Source organism: Pipra filicauda, unplaced genomic scaffold (assembly GCF_003945595.2).
Source record: "Pipra filicauda isolate LSUMZ 115617 unplaced genomic scaffold, ASM394559v2 scaffold80_size11013439_pilon, whole genome shotgun sequence".
Lineage (NCBI taxonomy): Eukaryota > Metazoa > Chordata > Aves > Passeriformes > Pipridae > Pipra > Pipra filicauda.
The window spans coordinates 211,742-233,340 of record NW_024104987.1 but is presented as its reverse complement, the minus strand read 5'-3'; the positions used below and the strand labels follow the sequence as shown (position 1 = coordinate 233,340).

The 21,599-nt window shown below is 44.2% G+C and overlaps 2 protein-coding genes across 3 annotated transcripts; one reads left to right on the top strand and one right to left on the bottom strand.

The window, feature by feature from the left end:
* Positions 1 to 49: 49 nt before the first annotated feature.
* Positions 50 to 8,146, bottom strand: RFNG (RFNG O-fucosylpeptide 3-beta-N-acetylglucosaminyltransferase). The gene is made up of 8 exons (XM_027716699.2): positions 7,575 to 8,146; positions 6,724 to 6,772; positions 6,126 to 6,228; positions 5,591 to 5,744; positions 4,473 to 4,561; positions 4,217 to 4,382; positions 2,821 to 2,906; positions 50 to 2,586 (listed from the first exon to the last, which is right to left on the bottom strand). Exons 1-8 carry the CDS (start codon positions 7,950 to 7,952, stop codon positions 2,520 to 2,522), a joined length of 1,092 nt encoding a protein of 363 aa, XP_027572500.1. The 5' UTR covers positions 7,953 to 8,146; the 3' UTR covers positions 50 to 2,519.
* Positions 7,576 to 21,195, top strand: GPS1 (G protein pathway suppressor 1). 2 transcript variants are annotated; one of them, XM_027716653.2, is made up of 14 exons: positions 7,576 to 7,599; positions 10,383 to 10,475; positions 10,815 to 10,996; positions 11,783 to 11,947; positions 12,132 to 12,267; positions 12,419 to 12,496; positions 12,864 to 12,924; positions 13,325 to 13,410; positions 13,879 to 13,973; positions 15,095 to 15,200; positions 15,558 to 15,638; positions 15,767 to 15,904; positions 16,143 to 16,277; positions 17,002 to 21,195. In XM_027716653.2, exons 2-14 carry the CDS (start codon positions 10,398 to 10,400, stop codon positions 17,074 to 17,076), a joined length of 1,416 nt encoding a protein of 471 aa, XP_027572454.1. In that variant the 5' UTR covers positions 7,576 to 7,599; positions 10,383 to 10,397; the 3' UTR covers positions 17,077 to 21,195. The 2 variants fall into 2 exon arrangements, with proteins under 2 accessions (XP_027572454.1, XP_027572435.1); XM_027716634.2 differs by lacking the exon at positions 7,576 to 7,599 and adding an exon at positions 8,158 to 8,242.
* Positions 21,196 to 21,599: the final 404 nt, after the last annotated feature.

Here is a 21,599-nt window from a genome sequence, read left to right as displayed (position 1 = left end):
TCCATTTTTTGTATAGAACGCATGTGAAGAAACATGACAAAACAAAGCCTTTGACATATTTAAATATTTATTTTGTAGAATCACTTTATGTATGAAAAAGCAGTTTTATTAAAAAGCTGCATCCTGATAGATCCACACAGCTTACTGTATTCTCAAGACAAGAAACCGTGGAAGGAGCCTGAACACACCAAACAGTTCCCTACTGCCTTGCAGGAGAACATGGTCCTTTTTAAGTTCCATAAACACCCTCCCCACTTTGAGGGCACCGCCTCTTTGGCACACCTATTTTAGGTTGACCAGTGACCACAGTGTGAAACTTCTACTTAGTTTTGCTGCCATCAGTATGAGGTGTTGTAATTTTTTAACTGCAGTTTGCCATACAACTGCCACCCAGTCCATGCTGCCTGTGTTACCTTACAAGAGGCTGCTTCCAGTGGAAGGGGAAGAAAAGCTCCAACAGAAGAATTCAGAATCAGTGCTTGAAGACAAAATCGCCTCAAGAGCTCATGAAGTTTCATTTTTCTGCTACAGGAGGTTAAAAACAAGAACCTAACAAGTGTTTTAAAAAAATTATATAGATACCAGGAATCTCCAGAGCTATTAATGACCAATCATTAAACCACAGGGTGCCTCAGTTCTAGTCAGCAGCAGATCTAATAAGGAGGCAGAACCTACTGTTCCTCAAGTCCTCCTCTGTTTTCTGTACCAGGCACACCTGTAACACTGACAGCCCGTTATGGAACAGTCACTGTGCTGGCTGGATTTTGAGCCAATTCCCTGCAGCATTCTTATTCCCATACCTCACAGTCACCTTAGGACATATGAGAGAAAGGAAAAATATAAGAAGGAACTGCAGGACTGTAACAGAAGTCAGCTTGTTTCTTCCTCAGTAGAACTGAGTAGAACATGCAAAGAGGACAAAGTACTGAGGTAAAAGCTGAAAGTTTTGTGTTAAAAAGCAGAATGCAGGAAACAGTATATTTCAGAAGGCTGACACCTTTGCTAAATGGCATCATAGAATACACTGCAGGCATTTGTCAGGAAGTTCAGTAACTAGCTGAAGCCCACAGTACAGCTGAGCACAGCTGTTTAGAAATCTGAAACTTCTGCTAGGTCTGCATTCTAGCCAGCAATCATAGTTCCAGATCATACACTGTAATTCCATTATTCTCCCCTTAATTCAGCCTTAGATTCTAGCACTAAACCAGCAAGTATTTTTCAAAGTTTGAAAGAATGAACAGTGATTTTGCAAAGTCATTTTTCATGCCGTTCTTCAGGTCAGGTGGGGATTGCACATGGCCAAAGTCTGGGCTAACAGGAAAGTAAACATATGGAGCCCCGTTCCTTGCACTTTCAAAACTGTTTACTTTCTTTAAAAAGCAGCAGCAGATGATACTGCTACAGCACTGAACTTCTGCCTCTGTGTGAATGAGCACATTCATAATGTGCTCCTTTAAGTGACTGGATGAACTATTTATCAAAACATTAAGGAATAAAAATAAGCACTGATCTTGACCTTACGTTAACTGGAAGATTATCTGAAGAAGCTGGAGTAACCATGGTCATACAATTAAAGGTCCTCAAATGGCACCATCAAGACCTTCCTCAGCACATTGCAGCTATCTAGCATTTCTCCTCTCTCAGACAGCTTCAGAAACAGGGCGTGTTTTGGCAGCCCAAGTTGTGCCAGCTCATGCGACCAACTACAGGCAATGTGGCAGAAATGATTACCATCTTGTCTGGCAAATATTTCTTCAGTATCAAACATCAAGGGAATAGTCTCGGACCTGGCAGACCACCATCATAATCAGCCACTGCAGTTCCATTGGCAGGCGAGCCAGGTCTGACAATCACCTCCACAGGAGGTACACATGGACAACAGGGGAGGATGTGCACTGCAAGCAACTCTTATCCAGTCCTGAGTAAGCTTACCCTTACACAGAGTTTTCTCATTACAAGGGCTTTCAGCCTTGTTGACCTTAGCGATTCCAGGATTTCTGTATCTAAGAACAGACCCTTTTCTGGCCCCCTTTTCTGGAGTTTTAATCTAGCAGGCCAAAGAAGCTCTTAAATAATTCTGTTCCCAAGAAAGATGAGTGAAAACTTCCCCTCTCTTGTCACCATGGGGACTACAGACTGCTCTAGCACTCCAGCTTCAAGACAATGGCTTCTAAAAGCCCCTAAGGGCAGTAAGAAGGGTCTCACTCCCAGTACTGCATTTGCCTCAGATGTGCCCAAGCACAGGTTCACATGACATCAGAAGAAAGTGTAAAGTGACTTGTACACACAGCACTGTGGTCATCTTACGAAAAACCACCGGACAAAAGAACAAGGATTCTTCCTGGAATGTTCCACGCTGCAGCTGAACAAACCACACCTTATTGCTTTTCTAAATAGCCTGTCTATCTCCTTTGTAGATAACACTGGTTGTCTCCCAGAAGAAGAATAAAACCACCAAAAAAGTCCGCCACAGCTCCTGCAAACTAGGTAATATACAGGTGTCAGTGGCTGGTCAAGAATTATGACATCTTCTTAGCAGGGCACCAAACAGTGTCAGGGTAAAGCAGACAATGGACAGATTTAAACCTATGGGGGGCAAAAAAAAAAAAAAGACAGTATTAGATTGGAATTCTCCATACATGGAACATACTAGCATTGGGTGTGCAGCAGTCTGACGGAGCAGAGAGGGTGGATTTACCCACTTCCAGCACAGCAACAAGAGCTGACAGGAGAAAATAACCCCACTAGTGAGTTTGATCATCTGACAGATGATAAACATGAACAAGGTAGGGAGATCTTGTTTCGGAAGTGGACACTCACCGGGTTGGATCTTGCTGAAGGCCAAACACTCCTCCCACACTCACAACATTGTGTTTGTTCTCAGGGTCCCCGTAACTCAAGGTTACCTGTAAAAACAAATAAATATTTCAAAATGGTAACACTAATACAGAAAAACAGAGTGGAGGTAGCAAGGTTATTAGCGAGGTACCAAGAAAGTCTCCAAGAATGCTGATTAATCTGAACATGGATCACATTTGGAGGACAGTCGTTAGTTGTGACATAAGCAATGTTGGCATTGAACTGCACTAAAGGCAATGTGGGAGAATACACAGAGGATCTGAAAGTTGCATTGCCCTGAAGGATGAGTTCCCACTGTAAGCTTTGTGAGGACATTAATCCTGCTCCTGTCTGTACGTTCACTAAATAACACATGTTCATCCTCACCAGACATTGCCTGAAGTCTGCAATAGCAATGCTTTAGTATAGAGGGAAAATAGAAATATTTGCATGTTAAACGGCATGCAAAGGACTGCCATGTGAAAAACCTGGAACACAATTTAGATGTGTGGAACCTCAGTTCACTGCTATTCTTCCACACAAGCACTGTATTAAGAAATTTTCAGGTGCTTTCTAATTGGACATTTCCCAGATTTCGGGTTAGCAGTTACCATCTCAGGGAACCAGTGATCACCAATGAAACACAATATTAGGCCTACGGTCCAACTCACTAACATGAAGAAGATTACATCACAGTGGAATTTGGCCCCAAGTGCACATTTCTGCTGCCTAATACAATTGCCAGGAAAACATAACCAAGCAGCTTGCAGAGGCAAAAAAGCACTCCCGTTCTCTCATGGTGCCAAGCAGCGTGAGGCAGGCAACGCTGCTGGATGGCTTTGTGGCTCCATCTGCTGCCCAGGAGGAAAAACATATCCCAGCAATTATAAAACTACTTGATTTTCCCTAAGAAACATTACTTTTCTTGAGGTTCAGACAAATTACTCTTAAAAATGATCGAACATTTAACTTCGTCTTAGCTATTGAAGAAGTATTTGCTATAGCTGCCTTTTTGAACAGCATGAATTAAGACTGAGACTTTGTTAGGCAAAACCAGGAAGACTATTTAGCAAACTAAACATTGCCTCCTTCTACACTTGCTGCTACTGCCACTCACAGAAAGTCAGGGCTTAGAAGAAGATGGGAAATACTCTAGACTCCAGGTAGCATGTGTCCCCAAAGGAGGGGACAGCCATATGACCTAGTTGGCTAGGATGAAAGTGTGCTTTTTACCTAAATGAAGGACTTGGGCAGAACACAGCTCTGAGTGAGTCTGCAGACATCCTTCTTTGCTGAAGAGTGCTACATCTATGCAGAGTACTCTTTCTGATCAGACTGAGGTGTAATTATAAGGATAAGACATGAGGCACAGCCCTACCTGCTGCAACACAGACTCGCCTTGTAGTCTCTGCAGATTTTCCAGGTGGGAATGGAACAACGGGCTGTGCAGCAGCTTTACCTCCAGCAGCCCTTCAATGATGTAGCCAATGGTGCAGTCGTCAGGAAGACGCACCCTTTCCGCAGTACTGATGAAGTTGCCCAGGCTGTGAGACAGAGTGTGGGAGACAAGAGAAAATGTGTTTTAAAGCCTCCCAAACATGTATCAATGGAGCTCAGCTAGGAACAGTGCTTACCTGGCCCAGGGACTCATCTTCAAGGCAAGACCTCTGCTGATACAGAACCCCGCTCCACCTGTGGCAAACCAGAATTTCACGGTTGTCTTCTGAAGAGCAACAAGAAAAAACACACAGTAATTAATGATAATCAGCTTTTCCCATTTGGCTGGGCAGGGAAGGGAACTTGAAATTCTATTGGATATCACATACTGCACTTGCCAAAACAAGGCTACAGACAAATCCCTATTTGTTTAGGCTGCTGAAAGCCTAAATTTCTCTCAAATGAAACTCTATCTTGGAACAGACAGCAGATGAACCATCAAATTAGCATATTGCAGGTAGCACACATGAAATGGAAAACTATAGTCCCACTCCTACCCTATTCCATCTGTCCCCTGGTCATTCTAGCCAAGGATCACAGCCAGCTCAGTGCTCCTGAGGATATCAAAGGTGGTCAATTATACACTTGGCTGCACGTCCAAGGAGACTATTTTGTTGTGCAGTCTTCCCTAACAAGCTATTTTATAACTGAATTTCTGGCTAGTGGATTGATTTGTCTTTAGACCTGTCGGTACAGGTGGCCTGCTTAGGACTTGTCCTTTAGCATGTGTATCTCGTGATTGAGATATGTTTGCTTCCAGTTCTTGGAAACCTACTAACCACTTGGAACTAGAAATGCTTTATTTATCTAGAAAGCCTTTGTCACCCATCTGAGGTTGGTTCAAGATGATGACAATGTGACACTGCACTCAAAACAAACAAACAGAAAAACCCCTCAACTCCAACTCAAACTCCCAAGCCCTACAACAAGGAACACTGTCCCATAACCTAAAGGAAAAGGAAGAGTCAACGTGGGGAGGCCCTACTTAGCTTAGTGTGAGAGATATCACAACATCCATGAGTAAAGGAACAGAAACAGACACCCACCCAGGAGACAAACTCCACCGTACATATGCATACAACGTCGGAGCAAAGGTTCCTTTAACCCAGCACCCTGCCTCTGAAAATGACCAGTGCCAGGTTCACTTCCTGCAGATTAAATCACTTGGGTTTATGGGGGAATCCTATGAACTGTCAAGGTTTTAAAGGCTTAGAAAGTCAGGATGTCTCTCAGACAAACTGTAAAGTTTGCTTACTGATCCATCACTTTGGACATGATCAGCTGCTTCGATGGGATGGTCTAGACTCGGTCGCCCCACATAGACATCCTGGCTGTGTGAGAAGGCAGACAGGAGATGCAGGAGAGTCCGAGGGTTCACATAGTTGTCATCGTCCACATGGCAAAACCATCTTCACACGAAACAGAACAAGAAGTTACAGGGACAAAGAAATGAGCTACAGGTTTACAACTGAGACTTAGTCTTTCAGGCTTTGGAGCAGGAAGTATTTCTTATTGCCCTAAATTACAGATTTGGAAAGCTGAAAGCACCCACAGATGCTAATTCTGTAAAGAGGCTGAAAAGAATAACCCCCTTTAGATCATAATCTTTTCCACCTTCCAAATGATGCTTGTTTAAAAACACTGCTTCATGCTGTGCTCCCTTCCATGCACTCATCCCTACATTTTAGCTAAGACTGCATTCCTTACTGGAGCAGAGATGGTTACTCAAGTTTCCTGTGAACACAGAACTGGAAGAAACAAAGTCAATCACAACAATGTGTTTCACCTACTTTTGCCCAGATTCCAGGAATTTATCATATTCCACAGACATCTTGCAGCAGAGAGCTTGCCGAGTATGGACAGCAGAACAGTTGGTGTTGATCATATGATCCCCTGGAAAAATAAAGACCAGCCCTTTCAGGTTTGTGAAACATGTGTAGTCCAAAAAGGACTACAAAAGAAGTGCACGTTTGGCACTAATCCTGTACATCTGAGGTGCATATGGTGCATACATGGAGAGCAAACTGCAGGACAGGCAGGGCTCACAGGTTATGCATCTGGCATGCAAGCTGCAGAGGTCATAAAATTGTGTGAGTGCACAAAAATGAGGGTATATACACAGTGCCATGAGACTGTGTGCAAAGGAAATACCTAGTATAACTCTAAGACCACATAGACTTAAGCTTACTAACAAGAAGAAAGTGGATGCAAAAGTGAACCCAGTATTCAGGAAGTTCCAGGCATCCTGTTCAGGTGGCAAGCAGGGAGAAGTTTTCTCCATCTTAACTTCCCTAACTGCTTGTACAGCATGAAATAAGAACTTCTAGGAAAAGTATGAAAGAAACGAAGCTCACAACAGATAGCATGCACCTAGGCTACACAGCTCACCTGCTTTCAGGCGTAGCTCCTGATCCTCCCAGTCTGTGAATATAAATGTCTGTGGGAGACAAAAATGGTGTGTCTACATTTGAGAATTTCAGAAACTAATTTAAAGCTTGTCCACTTGCAGTCAGAATTCGGAATGTTATGTCTGTTTTGGCTTGTTTCACAGTAGCCACTGGAGTGGGGAGAGACAGCTCCAGCAACTTCAACCCCTACCTTATTTGTTAAGTTTTTTCATTGCAAGTCAGAAAATTGTCATTTCAATACAGCATCCTATAACTTACTCTTCTAGTCTCAGGGCACAGATAACCAATTTCCAGATAGAAATGACTTTGATCTTTTTTGGTAGTACCTCCTCTCTCTGGCTGGGAGTCATCCACAGCTATCGAATAGATTAAAAGGAAAGAATGCAAGTCAGGGTGGGAAGTGGCAGGTGGCAACACTGTCCTGTCCCATCTGCTAGACAAAACTGCCTTACTATGCTTGAATGGGCTGAAATTCTGAACCAAGGGAACTACTTTTATGTTGTTCCACAGTAAAACGTGGCTGAACTTTTTGGTCCAAAATAGTGGTTTAGATGCACCAGCACTAGGGTTCTTTCACTCTTGCGTAGCCTTTTTCACAGTCATACACAAATCAGCAAATTACGTCTGCTTGGACCACCGATGCCAGACTGCAGCTAAGTAGCTTAATCAACAACGCCTCTTTAGAGGAGGAATCGTTTAGACGACGTTCCTCAGTCCTAAAAGGAAATCTGCTTTTAACGCACGCTTTTTAACACCCGGTGAAAAAGGGCAGCAGCCGCCCTGGCACACGCAGGGTCGAAGCTCTCGTCCCCGCCCGCCGCGAGGCCTCACCTGTCCCCGCGCCTGGGAAATCCAGGTTTGGAGGAGCAAGTCCAGCCGGCTCTTGTGGTACTTCCTCGTGGTCTTCACCGCGATGAAGATATCCTTCAGCTCCAGCGCCTCCCTGGCAGGGCCCGCGGCAGCGCCGGGGCGGCCCCTACGCGCAGGCTGCGGGCTGCCCACGAGGCCTCGGCCACGGCCGCCCGCGCCGGGCCCGCTAGAGCCCGCAGGGCCCGGTCGGTGCGGCGAGGCGGCGCTGGGCCCGGCGGCGGGCGGGGCGCGGGGCGCGGGCGGGCGCTGCCCCCGCGGCAGCAGCAGCAGCAGGAGCGCGGCGGCGCCCAGGGACAGCAGGACCCCGGCCCTGCGCAGCCCCAGGCAGGGGCCGCTCATGCTGTAGCCCCGCGGGCCCCCGCCGCACGGCGCGGCCGCCTCATGGCCCCGCGGGCGGGCGGCCTCGCGCTCCGGGAGGTGGCGGCGGCCCCGCGCAGGGAGCGCCCGGAGGTTGCCGCGCCGCCGCCGCGGGGCCGAGCGGGGCCGCGGCCCCTTTAAGAGCTTCACCTGTCGGACGCAGCCCGGCGGCGGCGCGCGGCCCGGAAGCGGAAACGGGGCGGGCGGGGCGGGAGCCGGAAGCGGCGGCCGAGGGGACGATGCCGCTGCCCGTCCAGGTCTTTAACTTGCAGGTAACGGGGCAGCCGCGCCCCCCGGCCCGTACCCGCGCGGTCCGGCCCCGCCGCGTTCCGCGCACCTCCCGCGCAAGGTCCGGCATCCTGACCCGGCTGCGGCCGCCGCGGGCGCGCTGTGGCCTTCCCCGTCGACTCCGCGGGAAGGGGCCGCTGTCGGCAGGCCCTGGGCCCTCGCTCGTTTTTCCGTCGGGTCCGGCTGTGTCCCTTCCGCCGCCGTTGGCGACGAGGAACCCTCAGCCGAGCGTCATGCGGTCCCCGCCGCGGCCCCGCGCTCGGGTCCCGCGCTGTGCGCGCCGTAGGCAGGGCCGAGGCTCTCGAGGAGAGCGTGGTGAGGCTGCCGGTGAGGAGGACTTGAGAGTCTGCAGTGCAGGGGAGAGCCCTGGGAGCCCTGAGGGGTCGGTGACACTCGGTACCTGCGCAGGCGATCCTTTGCGGGTTCTCTGTCAGGGCACGGGCTTGTGGGAAGTGAGGCGCAGGATGAGGGACAGTTCAGCTTCCAGCTCTGCCTCTTCGTCAGTGACAGGTCTGTACTGAACCCCCCTCCAGCAGTAGGTCACTCCTCTTCCTCCGGAGTACAGCAGGAGACTTCAGCTCAAGTGCCAGTGAAAGGCCTGGTGAGGTGCCTTCAACAGGGTGCCTACTATGGTAGGCTTACACAGCCTAAACAAAGCAACCCTGGCACTTAGTGTTTATGATATGAGAAAAAAGATAAGGGAGATAAAAATGGAAAAAGTAATGGTCTCAACTTCTGGTGACTTAACTGTTTTTATGCACGTTTTTCCTGAGTTGTGATCTAGACAATAAAACTTTTCTTTGCACCCTCTCTCCCTTTCTTTCACGGAAAGATTATTATACTAGGAAACAAACTTTTACATGCTTCACTTGCTTTTGCTTCAGATTTCAGGCAATTCCACATCAGTGTCAAGATATGTGTGTATTTGGTATGTACCAGTTTGTGAAAGAATAAACAGGCTGTGGGTGAATGTAATTTTTAGACTTAGGAAATCTGGATCTGCCCTGTTCCTTCTCACAGAAAAACTCCAAAAAAGAAACCATCAACCCAATTAAAAAAAAAAAAGTCAGTTTTTGATTTCTTAACAGACAACAAAGTTAATAAAAACATGGAAACAATTTGATGTTGATGGAAGCAAGGTGGTTGGCATTTCTGTCTTTTCTGAGATCCAGTTGTGTAATTTATACCAAATCAAGTGTATAATAATATAATATACAATATAATTGTATAATATCTGCACTAAATCAGCACTTTATAAGACATTCAGCTTGGTTTTCCTCAGTTTAAATGGATAATTCCTAGGAGGAATGTTCAACACACTTTAACTAGGAGGAGGCAAAGAATTTACTGCCACCAAGCCAGCTTCGTTTGTGGCATGGGGTGGCTGGTCTTACCTGGGACACGCACACAGGGGCTGTAACGGTGCTGCTGGGCTGAGGTCACTGCACTGCTGTGAGTCCTCAGGGTGTTCAAAGCGGGATATACTGGGAGAATAAAATTACGGTGTTTCTGCAAAAGAGGCTCTACATAAGCAGATGGACTCAGACACTACAGTAGGATAGGTTCAGCTGATGGCAGATCTCTGCAGTGTAGACAGATTGTTCCTCAGTATATGTTGGAAACTGTGAAATTGCCATTCTGCATTCTGCTCTTTTTTTAATATTCTAAAAAGTGTAGCAGTTGTTGCCTTTTTTCCCCCCCAAAAATATTACTTTTAAACATTAAAGCAAAGCAGTTTTGAAAGGTTCTGGTGGGTTTTTTGGTACATTTTGACTTTTGAAACTTCTTGAACTGAGTGTTAATGCCTGCTCTTGCTCAAGGAAGAGAAACGGAATGTCACTTGGAATTTGGCATGCATACCTGACATACTTTGTAAACTCAGATTTATTGACCCCTTCTTGCTTGATAATCTACCAAGACAAATAAAGGGTTCTGTGTGAACGCTGAGCCGTGCTGACCAGTGGGTTGCTAGAGAAAAATCCTAAATATATCAAAAGATTGAGGAGTGCTTTTTCATTTTTAAAATTTTACATGTATTTAAGCAAGTCTTTAATAGGTTGAATCGTATAGTTGTTTCCTGCTCAAATGTAATAAGTTACTTTTGACCTCCTTTTGCTATTCTAGGGTGCAGTGGAGCCCATGCAGATTGACGTAGATCCACAAGAAGATCAGCAAAATTCACCTGATATCAACTATGTGGTGGAGAACCCCACACTGGTACGTGCTCTGCTGAGGGCTGTGGGGACATTTCTTGAATGTGGCCTCTTCCTTTAAGGATTTGGAAAAAATCCCTTTTGAAAAAAGTTAAAGCTGATTAGTCTGTTTAACAGACAGCTGAAATTTAGAAAAGGTAATTGTAGTATACTGCATATTTCTGAGGATATTACTAATGTTTGAAGAAAGCATGGACTAATCTTACCTGATTTTTTTATTTGTCTGAGTCGTGTTGCCCTCCTTGAAGGGGTCAGGTCTGCAGGAAAACCTGTGCAGGTCACAGTGCAGTAGCCTGAGTTGGTGTGTCCATCTCCACCTTCTGAAGCCAGGCTTTGTTGGCAGGATTTGGAGCAGTATGCATCCAGCTACTGTGGGCTGATGCGAATCGAGCGGCTGCAGTTCATTGCTGATCACTGTCCACAGCTGAGGGTGGAAGCTCTCAAGATGGCTCTGTCATTTGTCCAGAGAACTTTCAATGTTGATGTGTATGAAGAAATCCACAGAAAGCTGTCTGAGGCCACCAGGTACTAAGAAGTCATGGGAATATGGGGAGCTTTCCTGAAAGGGTTTAAACTGATGTGCCACAGTGGAAGACTTTGCATGTGATACCACAATGTTCCTTATGGAAATTACCTTTGCCCTTAGAATTTTATAGCAGTGGAATGTGTGTTCAGGCCTAAGGTTCTCATGCTTTTTTAAAAGGTAAAGCACAGAAATCTTAGTGGTTTTAAAAGCTGCAGGTAGATATTGAGTTGAGTTTAGTCCATGCAACTGCTTCAAATATTAATGAACATAGTTGTTTTTCCTTAGGTAGATTGTGGTGACGAAAGCTCTTCTATATGATTTTGTGGTCATAAGTTAAACCTAATATAACTCTTTGCCTTGTTTTGGTTTGTTTTTAACTTTTTCCCCCTCTAACAACAGGTTTGCTCTTGAGAATAGCCATTGACACCTGAACTTATCCATCTACATTTCTTATCTTTGCATTATTTTTGTTGCTATGTCTATTTGATGATTTCTTGTCTGTTTTGCCCTGGGAATCTTTAGCATGTGTGTGTGACACTACGTTCATCCTAAGATCATAGGATTATTTTGAGAAGTCTTTGTAAACATCTGTGATGCTTATGTTACTGTTTGTACTGGAAATCTTATCAATCTTTTTCTTTTTTCCCCACTATCCTTGTTTTCTCTTTGATGATCTATTTTGTGTATGCAGTACTGTTTGTTAGGGTAGCAGTGCCAGGCACTTAGCAGACTTCTGTTTTGAAAAGTTTGCAGCCTAACATTAAGCTCTGTTCGAATGCTTTTAGAGAACTGCAGAATACACCTGATGCTGTCCCCGACAGTGGAATTGAACCCCCTCCTCTTGACACAGCTTGGGTCGAAGCTACGCGCAAAAAAGCTCTTCTTAAACTGGAGAAACTTGACACAGATCTGAAAAATTACAAAGGGAACTCCATCAAGGAGAGTATCAGGTGAGATGCAGAAGGCTCTGCTGGAGCACGAAAGAGCATTTTGCTCCTCCATACACTTAACGCAGGATGTTAACTAAGGCATTCAGTGCCTTAGGTCAGTGTGTTGAGTTACTTGATTGGAACAAACTGACTTTGTCCCTTTCTGAGCACCCAGTTCATTGGTGTTTTAATTCCTGTGCTCCAGGAGAGGCCATGATGACTTAGGTGATCATTATCTGGATTGTGGGGACCTCAGCAATGCTCTCAAGTGTTACTCACGAGCCCGTGATTACTGCACCAGTGCTAAACATGTCATCAACATGTGTCTCAATGTCATCAAGGTAGGAGGGTTTGCAGGAAATGGTATTTGGTTCTTTCTGATACCTGCTGCGACGTCCCCCCGTACTTTGGTCTTGTGTCTGCAACGATGAGGCTTATCTAAGGAACCCCGTTTATCCATGGCTACCCCACGTTGTTTCTGGCTCTTTACAGGTCAGTGTCTACCTCCAGAATTGGTCTCATGTTCTGAGCTACGTAAGCAAGGCTGAGTCTACACCAGAGATTGCAGAAGTAAGCTCCTGCTTTTTAACTTGCATGAGTTTTCCCTTTGTTTTCTGTTTCCAAAATTTGTAAAGCAATTTCTTCCTTTCCCCCTTTATGACTTGCTCCATATAAGACTTCCTCCTCAGCTGCTATACTATTCCTTTTGAGGTCATTGTTGCTTTTCTTCCATGACATATGTGTACAAATTCTGACTCATGGTAAAAACAGATACTTCCCATCCTCAGTTCTTACCATATTTCCTAGACAAATAAGATGAAGTTATCTTGCCATTGAGATTTGCAAGTTAATTATTAGGATAAAATATCCTGAAGACACTCGTAAGCAAAATAGGTTTTGTACTGCTTGCTCACTACTGCTTTGTTTTATGCTTTAGCAAAGAGGAGAAAGAGACAGCCAGACACAAGCAATTCTCACCAAACTGAAATGTGCAGCAGGTGAGCGAGTCCTTCAGCTTCCTGGATGGTTTGCCTGTCTTTCTGCTTGTTAGCTGTTCATAGGGCTCTTGGGCAACAGTGTGGGCTTGGCTTATTTTTTCTCTCAGTTTGACACACTTTTTATTTCTGCACTAGACATGCAAAATGTAACGAAGCTGATGAGATAGAACTGCTGGCTGTTTTTTGCCTTCTCTTTTTTCTCCCTGAGTTTCTTCAGAGAGGATACCAGTGTGAGTCAATGTAGCTCAAGGGATGCTTGGTACAGTCTGAGGATCTTGTTTTACTTCAGTAGTGAAGGCACTAGCAACCATATGGGGGCCTCTCCTACTTCCCAGACTTTGCAATTTCTCCTAATTTGTATACTATCATAAACAAAGGACTAACTTTTTCTGGTTCCTAGGCTTGGCCGAACTAGCTGCCCGGAAGTACAAACAGGCAGCAAAGTGCTTCTTGTTGGCATCATTTGATCACTGTGATTTCCCTGAGGTGAGGACCAAGAGGGAACTCTGTGCAGGTCTTGGAGGGGATGTAACTCTTCTAAGTATTAGGTTGTAAAATTCAGGTATTGTAGTTATTCTTGCAGCACTCCTGTATAGTTTGGTGGTGCAGTGCACCTTGCTGGTTGGTTGGTTTGTTTAACAAAAAGTCTCTGTTCTTGGGTTCTCTAAATGTTCTACTCTGGATTGCATAGGAATTACCTGTGATATTTGTATTTTTGTGTAGCTCAATCAAAAAGCTGTTGGAATTGATGTCTGCTCTCTTAGTGGTGTCACTGCTCAGGCCCTCTCACCCCACACACTGGGTGAGAGCAAGCTGAGTGGTTCCACTGCATTTGATAAGGACTAATCCTGTCACTGAATAAAGGAAAGGCCTGGGATAGAATACTTAATGCCAACCTTACGCTATTTTAGTAGTCAGTGACAGCTCTCTCTCTGTCTCTCCCTCGCCCCATAGCTGTTATCTCCCAGCAATGTGGCTGTGTATGGTGGGCTCTGTGCCCTTGCCACCTTTGACCGTCAGGAACTGCAACGAAACGTTATCTCCAGTAGGTGAGTGATGCCTTGAGTGATGTTTGTATGTACTGGACATCTTTTGGGACATGGGACTTTGGTTGAGAGTAGATTCTGGCAGCAGAATAGCTTTCTCATACAGGGGAGAAAGAATCACTGAGCCTTAGTTTGGCATTAGCATTAAGTGGTGTTTCACTGTCTAAAACACAGTGGTTAATCATAGCTGAAATTTTCATAGTATAAGTTTCCAACCCAGGTCAGATCCAGCATCTGCACAGCCCAGTTGTCTGTCTCCATCAATGGTCCATATCAGATATTAAATCAGAGGGACACAGCCCTTTTTCAGAGGCAGCTGTTAAGATAATTTCCTTCATGTTGCCCCTTGTTCTGGTGTATGTTAATTGTTAAAACAATTTAGTAATTGTTAGTACACCTTGCATTGTAATCTAACTATGACATATGCAAGGTTAAGAGAGTTATGGTCTTTGGAAGAAAGTGGATATTTGTGTGTCATAGATCGAATTGCAATGGCACTGAATTCCTGTCAGCAAGGTGTATGGAAGCAGTAAATTTAAATTAATGTGGAAAAAGGGTTGTTACCCTTTTTTGCAAATTGATTCATAGAGTGAGATCCCAAGGTTCAGAAGTCTGTGATGGAGAATTGGGAGTGTGCTGAGAAAGAGTGTGCATCCCAAAGATCTGCCACACTCACGATGAGTTATTTCTCTGAGATAGTGGCGTGCTTGACCTGCCTTTGGCATGCTGTACTTAACAGAGGCTGTGCTTTGAAAGGGAACACAAAGCTGACCAGTGCAGACTGCAGGGTATACACAGCTGTGGCCTTCTGTTTTCTGGTGACGTATCCTGATTTTGATCTATTCACACTCATTTTTTTGTTTTGTGTGGACAAACACTTGTACTACTTAGTTTGACAAAAGTCTCTTGCCTTACTTCACCACAGCTCTGATGCTGTGCTGCCTTTCTCTGTGTTGTAGGCTCCCAGCTGTGCTGAAATTGGGCTGTCTGGTCCGTTAGAGAGCAAATTATTGGAATCTTTAAATGATAGTGAGAGTTTGTAACCTTACAACTTGGATTGATGAGGTTATGGGGTATTTAAGTGATGGGTTCCAATGTCTGATCACTGCCATCTTTATCTGTAGCTCCTTCAAATTGTTTTTGGAGCTGGAGCCACAGGTTCGTGACATCATTTTCAAGTTTTATGAATCTAAATATGCTTCATGCCTGAAGATGCTGGATGAGATGAAGGTGAGTTGTAGGAGAGCAGTGTAGAACAGACCCTAAAAGTTCCCTTTGCCTAGCCTTTTGTGAGAAGTAGTGATTGTCAAAAGTAGCTACTTAGAGTGTTCGGCTCTTCTGTGTCTTCTGTTTCCTGACATGGTGAATGGAAATTGGGAGCACTTTGTTGGTAGAGGGTGACAGAAATTATAAAGGTTCTAAATATATTGCTAGTTCTTTTATTCATTCTTGTTTTATCATATTGCTTTGCAGTAGTGTAATATCCTTAAGGTTTAAGTATATACACATAAATGTTTCAGAAAATGGGAATAATATATTTTTCCAGGTTTCTTCTCAGCTTCTGATGTGTTTTATTGTTTTGCACAGGACAACCTGCTGCTGGATATGTACCTTGCACCTCATGTCAGGACACTCTATACCCAGATTCGAAATCGTGCCCTTATCCAGGTAATTGTTCCTGTCATCTCGAGAGGTGGATGAACAGGGAGATAGGCCATCTCTTTGCAATTTTTTTCCCCCTGATTTTTCAGAGGATGGAGAGTACTCTTGGCAACTGAGTATTTTCTTCTTCTTAGTACTTCAGTCCCTATGTGTCGGCAGACATGCGCAAGATGGCCACTGCTTTTAACACCACAGTGGCTGCTCTGGAAGATGAACTCACTCAGCTGATTCTGGAGGGACTGATCAATGCCAGAATAGACTCGCACAGTAAGGTGAGTGCATTTCAGTCACGTGTTATGGACTGAACAGCTTTACTAAGATTAGAAACTTGCCATTCCTGAGACACTTGGAAGGTGCATTCATGTGTCAGGACTGGTGTGTTCAGCAGGGGTGAGCTGTTTGCAAACTCAGGCTCCATAAAGCCTGAGCTGTGTTCCCTGGTGCAAAGAGAGCTTCCTGCTGTGGAACCCTGGCACGGCTCCCGTGTACAGTTCTCCGTGTTGGTTACAGATTCTTTATGCTCGAGATGTTGATCAGCGCAGCACAACTTTTGAGAAATCCTTACTAATGGGCAAAGAGTTCCAGCGCCGTGCCAAGGCCATGATCCTGCGCGCGGCCGTCCTGCGCAACCAGATACACGTCAAGGTATGGCCGTGGCAAAAGGGCGCTGAGAGACAGTGTTAAGGTTTTAATTTTTTTTTTTTTAACTAAAATTATAAAAGTTGATTAATTGAAGATTCTGGAGGGGAATTAATTTTACGTGTTCATGATCAGATAAATTCTTAAAATAGCAAATAGTAAATATTTAAGGAAATATATAAGGAACAAGTGTTTCTAGCCAATACATTAACCTCTTGTACAACTCAGAATGTCCTTTGAAGTTTATATGGTTGGCTTAATTCTGACTAATTCCTTTTGTCTAATTCTTGATAGACATACCTTTTATCTTATCAACAATTTGAAGTAACTTTGTTAGCAGATGATGTAAAAAATGCATTAATTTTTAGGAACATTGCTTCCAGGTTGCAGTTCCAAAAGGATGCCCTTAGGGAGGATAGGCCATCTGCACAGAATGTTTTCATTTTTATAGTATATTAATCCCTTTGATAACTGAATGGCAGATAGGATTAAACTGGGGCCAACAGCACCTTGTATATAGTAAATAGGCTTAAAAGTTCTGGTTTGACTTTTTTAGGAAAGAACTGTAGAAGTTGTAAACACAAAGCTGTCGTTATTTATCAACTAGGGGTATGCTCTCCCCCTGCTGCCATCCTGCTGTGCTTCACCTGTGCCTCCATTTGTCTCTCAGGAAGCAGGGTGTGGGATATTTGCACATCACTAATTAGGACGTGTTTTGATCTTGTTGCAGTCTCCTCCGAGAGAAGGCAGCCAAGGGGAGCTCACTCCAGCTAACAGCCAATCCAGGATGAGCACCAATATGTGAAAAACTTCGTGCACTACCAACAGAAATGGTCCCTCAGGACTGTACCCAGTGTCTCACCCACTAACTGCTGAGCTTCACAAACTGTCCCTGTCTCCCTCACTTCTTGCTCGGATTGAGAGGGTCAGGGCTGATGGTGGATAACATGAATATTCCAATAACTTCAATTCTTCTTGAAAAGAGATTCTTTCTAAAAAAAGCATCCCTGCAATGGGTCATCATTTCGGTTTTGGTAGAACATCTTCCTCCATTCTCCTTCCACCACTCCATAAAGAGCTGTCAGGTTATTCATACAGATGCTGAGTTGAGAGTTTTTCAGCTGCTATTAGTTTTCTTACTTGTAAGCTGCAAAAATAGTTGAATGGACAGGCATGATATAAGATTAATTTTGCTGGCCTGAAAGTATTGCCTTGATTTTGAGCAATGCTGAGCTTTCTGTTTTCCAGATAAACTTACAAATGCATTGCTCTCAATTATGGAGCTAGAGTTCTGATGGGAGAGATTTCCTTTGAGAAACTCTGAGTGAATTTTCACCTGCACCAGAAAATGTCATCGCTTCCATGTATTCAGTCACAGGCCTTTATTTTGGGGTTTTATGTTTACCTGCATCCAGGTTCTCTCTCTCTGGTCTCTGTTTTCAAAGACCTGTTTCCTGATGCATTTCCCACTTGTGTGTGGCCTGGCTTCGGGGTCCAGTGTTATCATAGCAGTAAATCTCTACTTCATGCAAATACTGCTTCTTGTCCAGTCTTACTGCCGTAGTGTGTGATGGTTTCCCCACATGTGCAACAGCTGTTTCTGGTAGCATGGATAAATGCCATAAAACATGACTCAAGTCTTGTGGAAGCGCTGAAAACAGTCAGTCTGGGTGTCCAGTCTCCAGGTGCATTTATTCTGCTTTTCCTTTTATAAAGGGGTCAAATGTGGCAGCCCAGGGTGTGTGTGTGTGTTTTTTCGTCCTGTGTTCGTGAAAGGAGATATGCACTGAATTTTCTGAAGTCACTGCAGCCTTGTATACATCTAATCCATAAGGCAAGCTGAGAATTTTGATCCAACTCTGAGTGGTCTGGTAACTGACTACAGATGTTACTGTTAATGCGTTCATGCTTGTGTTTGGTTTTTTTTTTTTTTTAATAAGTTGTTATATCTAGTGCATTAAATAGCAGGATTAAAAAGCTTCTGAGTATTTGGAGTTCTGTGTTACAGTTGGGTTTTAGGTATTTTGTTCTCAAGGCATTGATCTTTGCTAAACTTCATGATGTTTTGTAGGCCACTGTGTCTTGCTTTCTGATATGATTGGAGACGTAGCTTGGATAAATTGTGAAGGAACGTTCAAACAGCAAAATTCCTGTAGGAACAGTGTTCTCTCCAGGCTTTCCATGCTTTTTATGACTTAGGTGCTGAAAATGGAAGCAGTAGTTCCTGTGAGGTCTTTGGTTAAATGTCTTCCATTTTGCCATGGAAAAATTCTCCCGTGATTGAGGGGAGAACTTTGCATTGGGTATCACTGATGGCCAGTTTAGTGAGAAAGGCAGGTTGAATTCTCGAGTAAATTGCTGTACATCCTTAGAGAAATGCAGGGAAACTACTGCAATGCCTTCTGTTCATGCAGAAGGAAAACCTTTCAGCCCTATAATGCTGCTTAAACATTCTTGCTTTCTTCCCAAAATGGGCCACTGATATTTATAAACAAGAAGATCTTATGCTCTGTTCTTTAAAAGGTGGTTTTTGCGTCTCAGTGAAGTGCATCCTGTCAGGTGGCTCTCTGTGCTTTTACTGTATGACTGTCCCTCCCTGGAAGCTTTCTGCTGCAGGGCTCCTCGGTGGTCAGTGATGTCCTGAGCTGGCTGGAGTCTCTGCTGTCTCACTCAGCAGCTGCTCGCACACGTCCCGTCGCAGCCACGCGGGGCCCACGAGGTGGACACAGCAGTTTCCAGCTCTTGCTGTGGCCCGAGGCCATTCTATAGCTGGGGCAGAAGTGATCAGTTTTCTTCTCCCCAGACAAAAATGCTTGCAACCTCTTCTGACCAGATCGAGCATTTCTCTTTTAGTGCTTAGTTCATTGGCATCATGGATGCTTTTGGGTAGAATTACTGGTATGTAACTCTCTCCTTTAGCCTGTGAAAGAAGCTGCTGTTGCTTTAGGATATTGCAGATGTGAGTCAGAGCTGTCCAGGCATGTTTCTTCTAGACATTGTCCAATGCCTGCCTCAGTCCTGCCTGCCGGTCCCAAAACATAGAAAAAATAACAGTGTGGATATAGTTCTGGGTAACTTGTATTCAGAAGCAGTTCCACCCAGTAAAAATTATTCTTACCTGAAATTTCTAAATAATTTCCCAAGTAATAAATGGGAAAATGGTAACTAACAGATGGAATTTTCAGTGATTCCCTGTGACCACTAAGGCCATTCAGTGGATGAAGTTTTGTGGGATGCAGCATGCCAGTATGTCTTAAGATATGATCAGAGGTACTCATTTAAATGGATTTCATGAACTCGTGTAGCACTTTTTTATTGATAAGGAAATGCCAGTGGTAGACCATGATGGGGTCTTCGGGCAGTGTAAATCCTGCTTTCTTTACGTGACTTACCTAGGAATAAAGGAAAAACAGTTGGAAAGAACCTTGGCACAACCACTATTAGTGGTAATGTAGAAACTGCCATTATGAGATTTGTGTTGGAGTAGTTGGGTGTGATTGGTAATTATCTGTCCAGATCTCATCCAGCACAGTGGTCTGTGCTGCCAAGATCTGCAGTAGGGGGTCTGTAAGAGGAGATTATGGACTGTGGCTGGTGCAGCATCGTCTGTGAGCTGCTGTGGCTGAAAGGCTTCAGTGGGTGAAGGAGAAAATATCAACAGTTGGGTCTTTGCCTCAGGCCACGTGCATGTGGTCTGTACTACCTCCTGGGACCCTGCAGCAATGGTCTCAGCATTACTTCCTAACTTAGTTGAAATTTCAGCATTGTTCCATCCTCTGGACAGCTCCCAAAACTGCTGCTGAACAAGGTATTAGTTCTGATACATGGAATGCAATATAAACTTTCAGAAAAAATAAATGAGGAAACTTTAACAATAGCAACGATGCTTCTGAAAAAGACCTATCATGCATAGCTAGTAAGTGCTTGTCAAGCATTGATTTTTTTTTTTTTTTTTTTTAAGAGTAAAGTCTCAGCGGATTTGAGATTCTTATGCCATCTTCTTTGTTATTCTGTGAAGCAGCTGGCAGTGGGTGAGCAGTGTGCTCCACGGGACAGTGCTCTTAGTATTTCCTACACCATCTGCTGGTGAGGACTGAGGCTGAGACAAGTCAGTGTTTCACTTTTCTGGTAGTCCATCAGCTGTGAATTTGCAGTGGGGTGAAAACTACCAAACTGGTGCAGAACTGACTTCTGCTTCCTCCGATGCTGTTAGGGAATAGGGAAAGGATTACTGTCTGCTTTTCAAATCAACTTTGTGCTTCAACTGATGTTATTTGGGCTTCTGTGTTCCTATGGATCTCTGAATTCCATTCAACATCTTATGGGGTTGCTGTTGTAGTTTTAGACCACCTCGTAGGATAACTTGACCAGGCTAAATTAATTTGAATGCGAACAGAAGCTGGCTAATAGGGTATGTCAAGCTGTGAGAGAAATGTTCAAGATTCAGTAATTAGAAGTTTGGTAAATTCATAATGCAAGTAAGGCAGTTTCTTGACAGCAAAGAACTAATTCAAGCTTCAGCTTCAGTAGGCTTATTAAAAGCTACAGACTGAAGGGCAGCTGCATTAGCAAGAGATGGTCTAATTCAAACAAGAACTCAAGTGGCAAGACCTGAAAATCTTAGATGATAGATTAGGATGGGTAATCTTCTTGTCCCTGGCCACACAAATACCACTGTTTCAGTTCTCCAAACGTTCTGCAGCTCTAGCTTTGACTGTTGTATTCCCAGTGCCTGTAGTTTATGTAACTGTGAAGCCTCTGTGTGCATATAGTTTGTACCCTATAAATACATGCTGAGATATGGGAGTTTCAGTCTTCGTTTTGATGCACTTTTTGTCTTCTTGATTTTTTTTCAATTTTCTCATATTTTATAAACTGGTTGCCAAATAAAGGCAGTTGGCTTTCTTTTTGTCAGGTGAACTAATTACGTTTTGTGTGCCTCTGAAAATAGATTTAGATATGAGAATCCAATTTCCCTCAAACTTGAAGACTGTGCATCATTTTCAGCATCATTCTATGTGCAGAGCACTGCCTTTTCATCCCTCTACTCCGGTAAAATTAAATACTGTATATCTTCTTAAGGGCCTTTGAAACAGAAACAAAATAGGCCATTACCTTGCTGAGTTGGCAGAGTACAATTTTTTTATTAGAGAGAAACAGGATAATTAGTGTATTGCCTTGCCTGAAAGTAATCCCCTGTTAGTGCAGGTGCAGGTGTGCCTGGTGTGAATGGGAACCAGCTCGGCTTTGCTCATTTTGTAATTGGGCCTGTGAGTTCACAAGCGCTGGTTAGTGCCCCGGGGCCACCTGGACAGTTTTGCCTTGGTA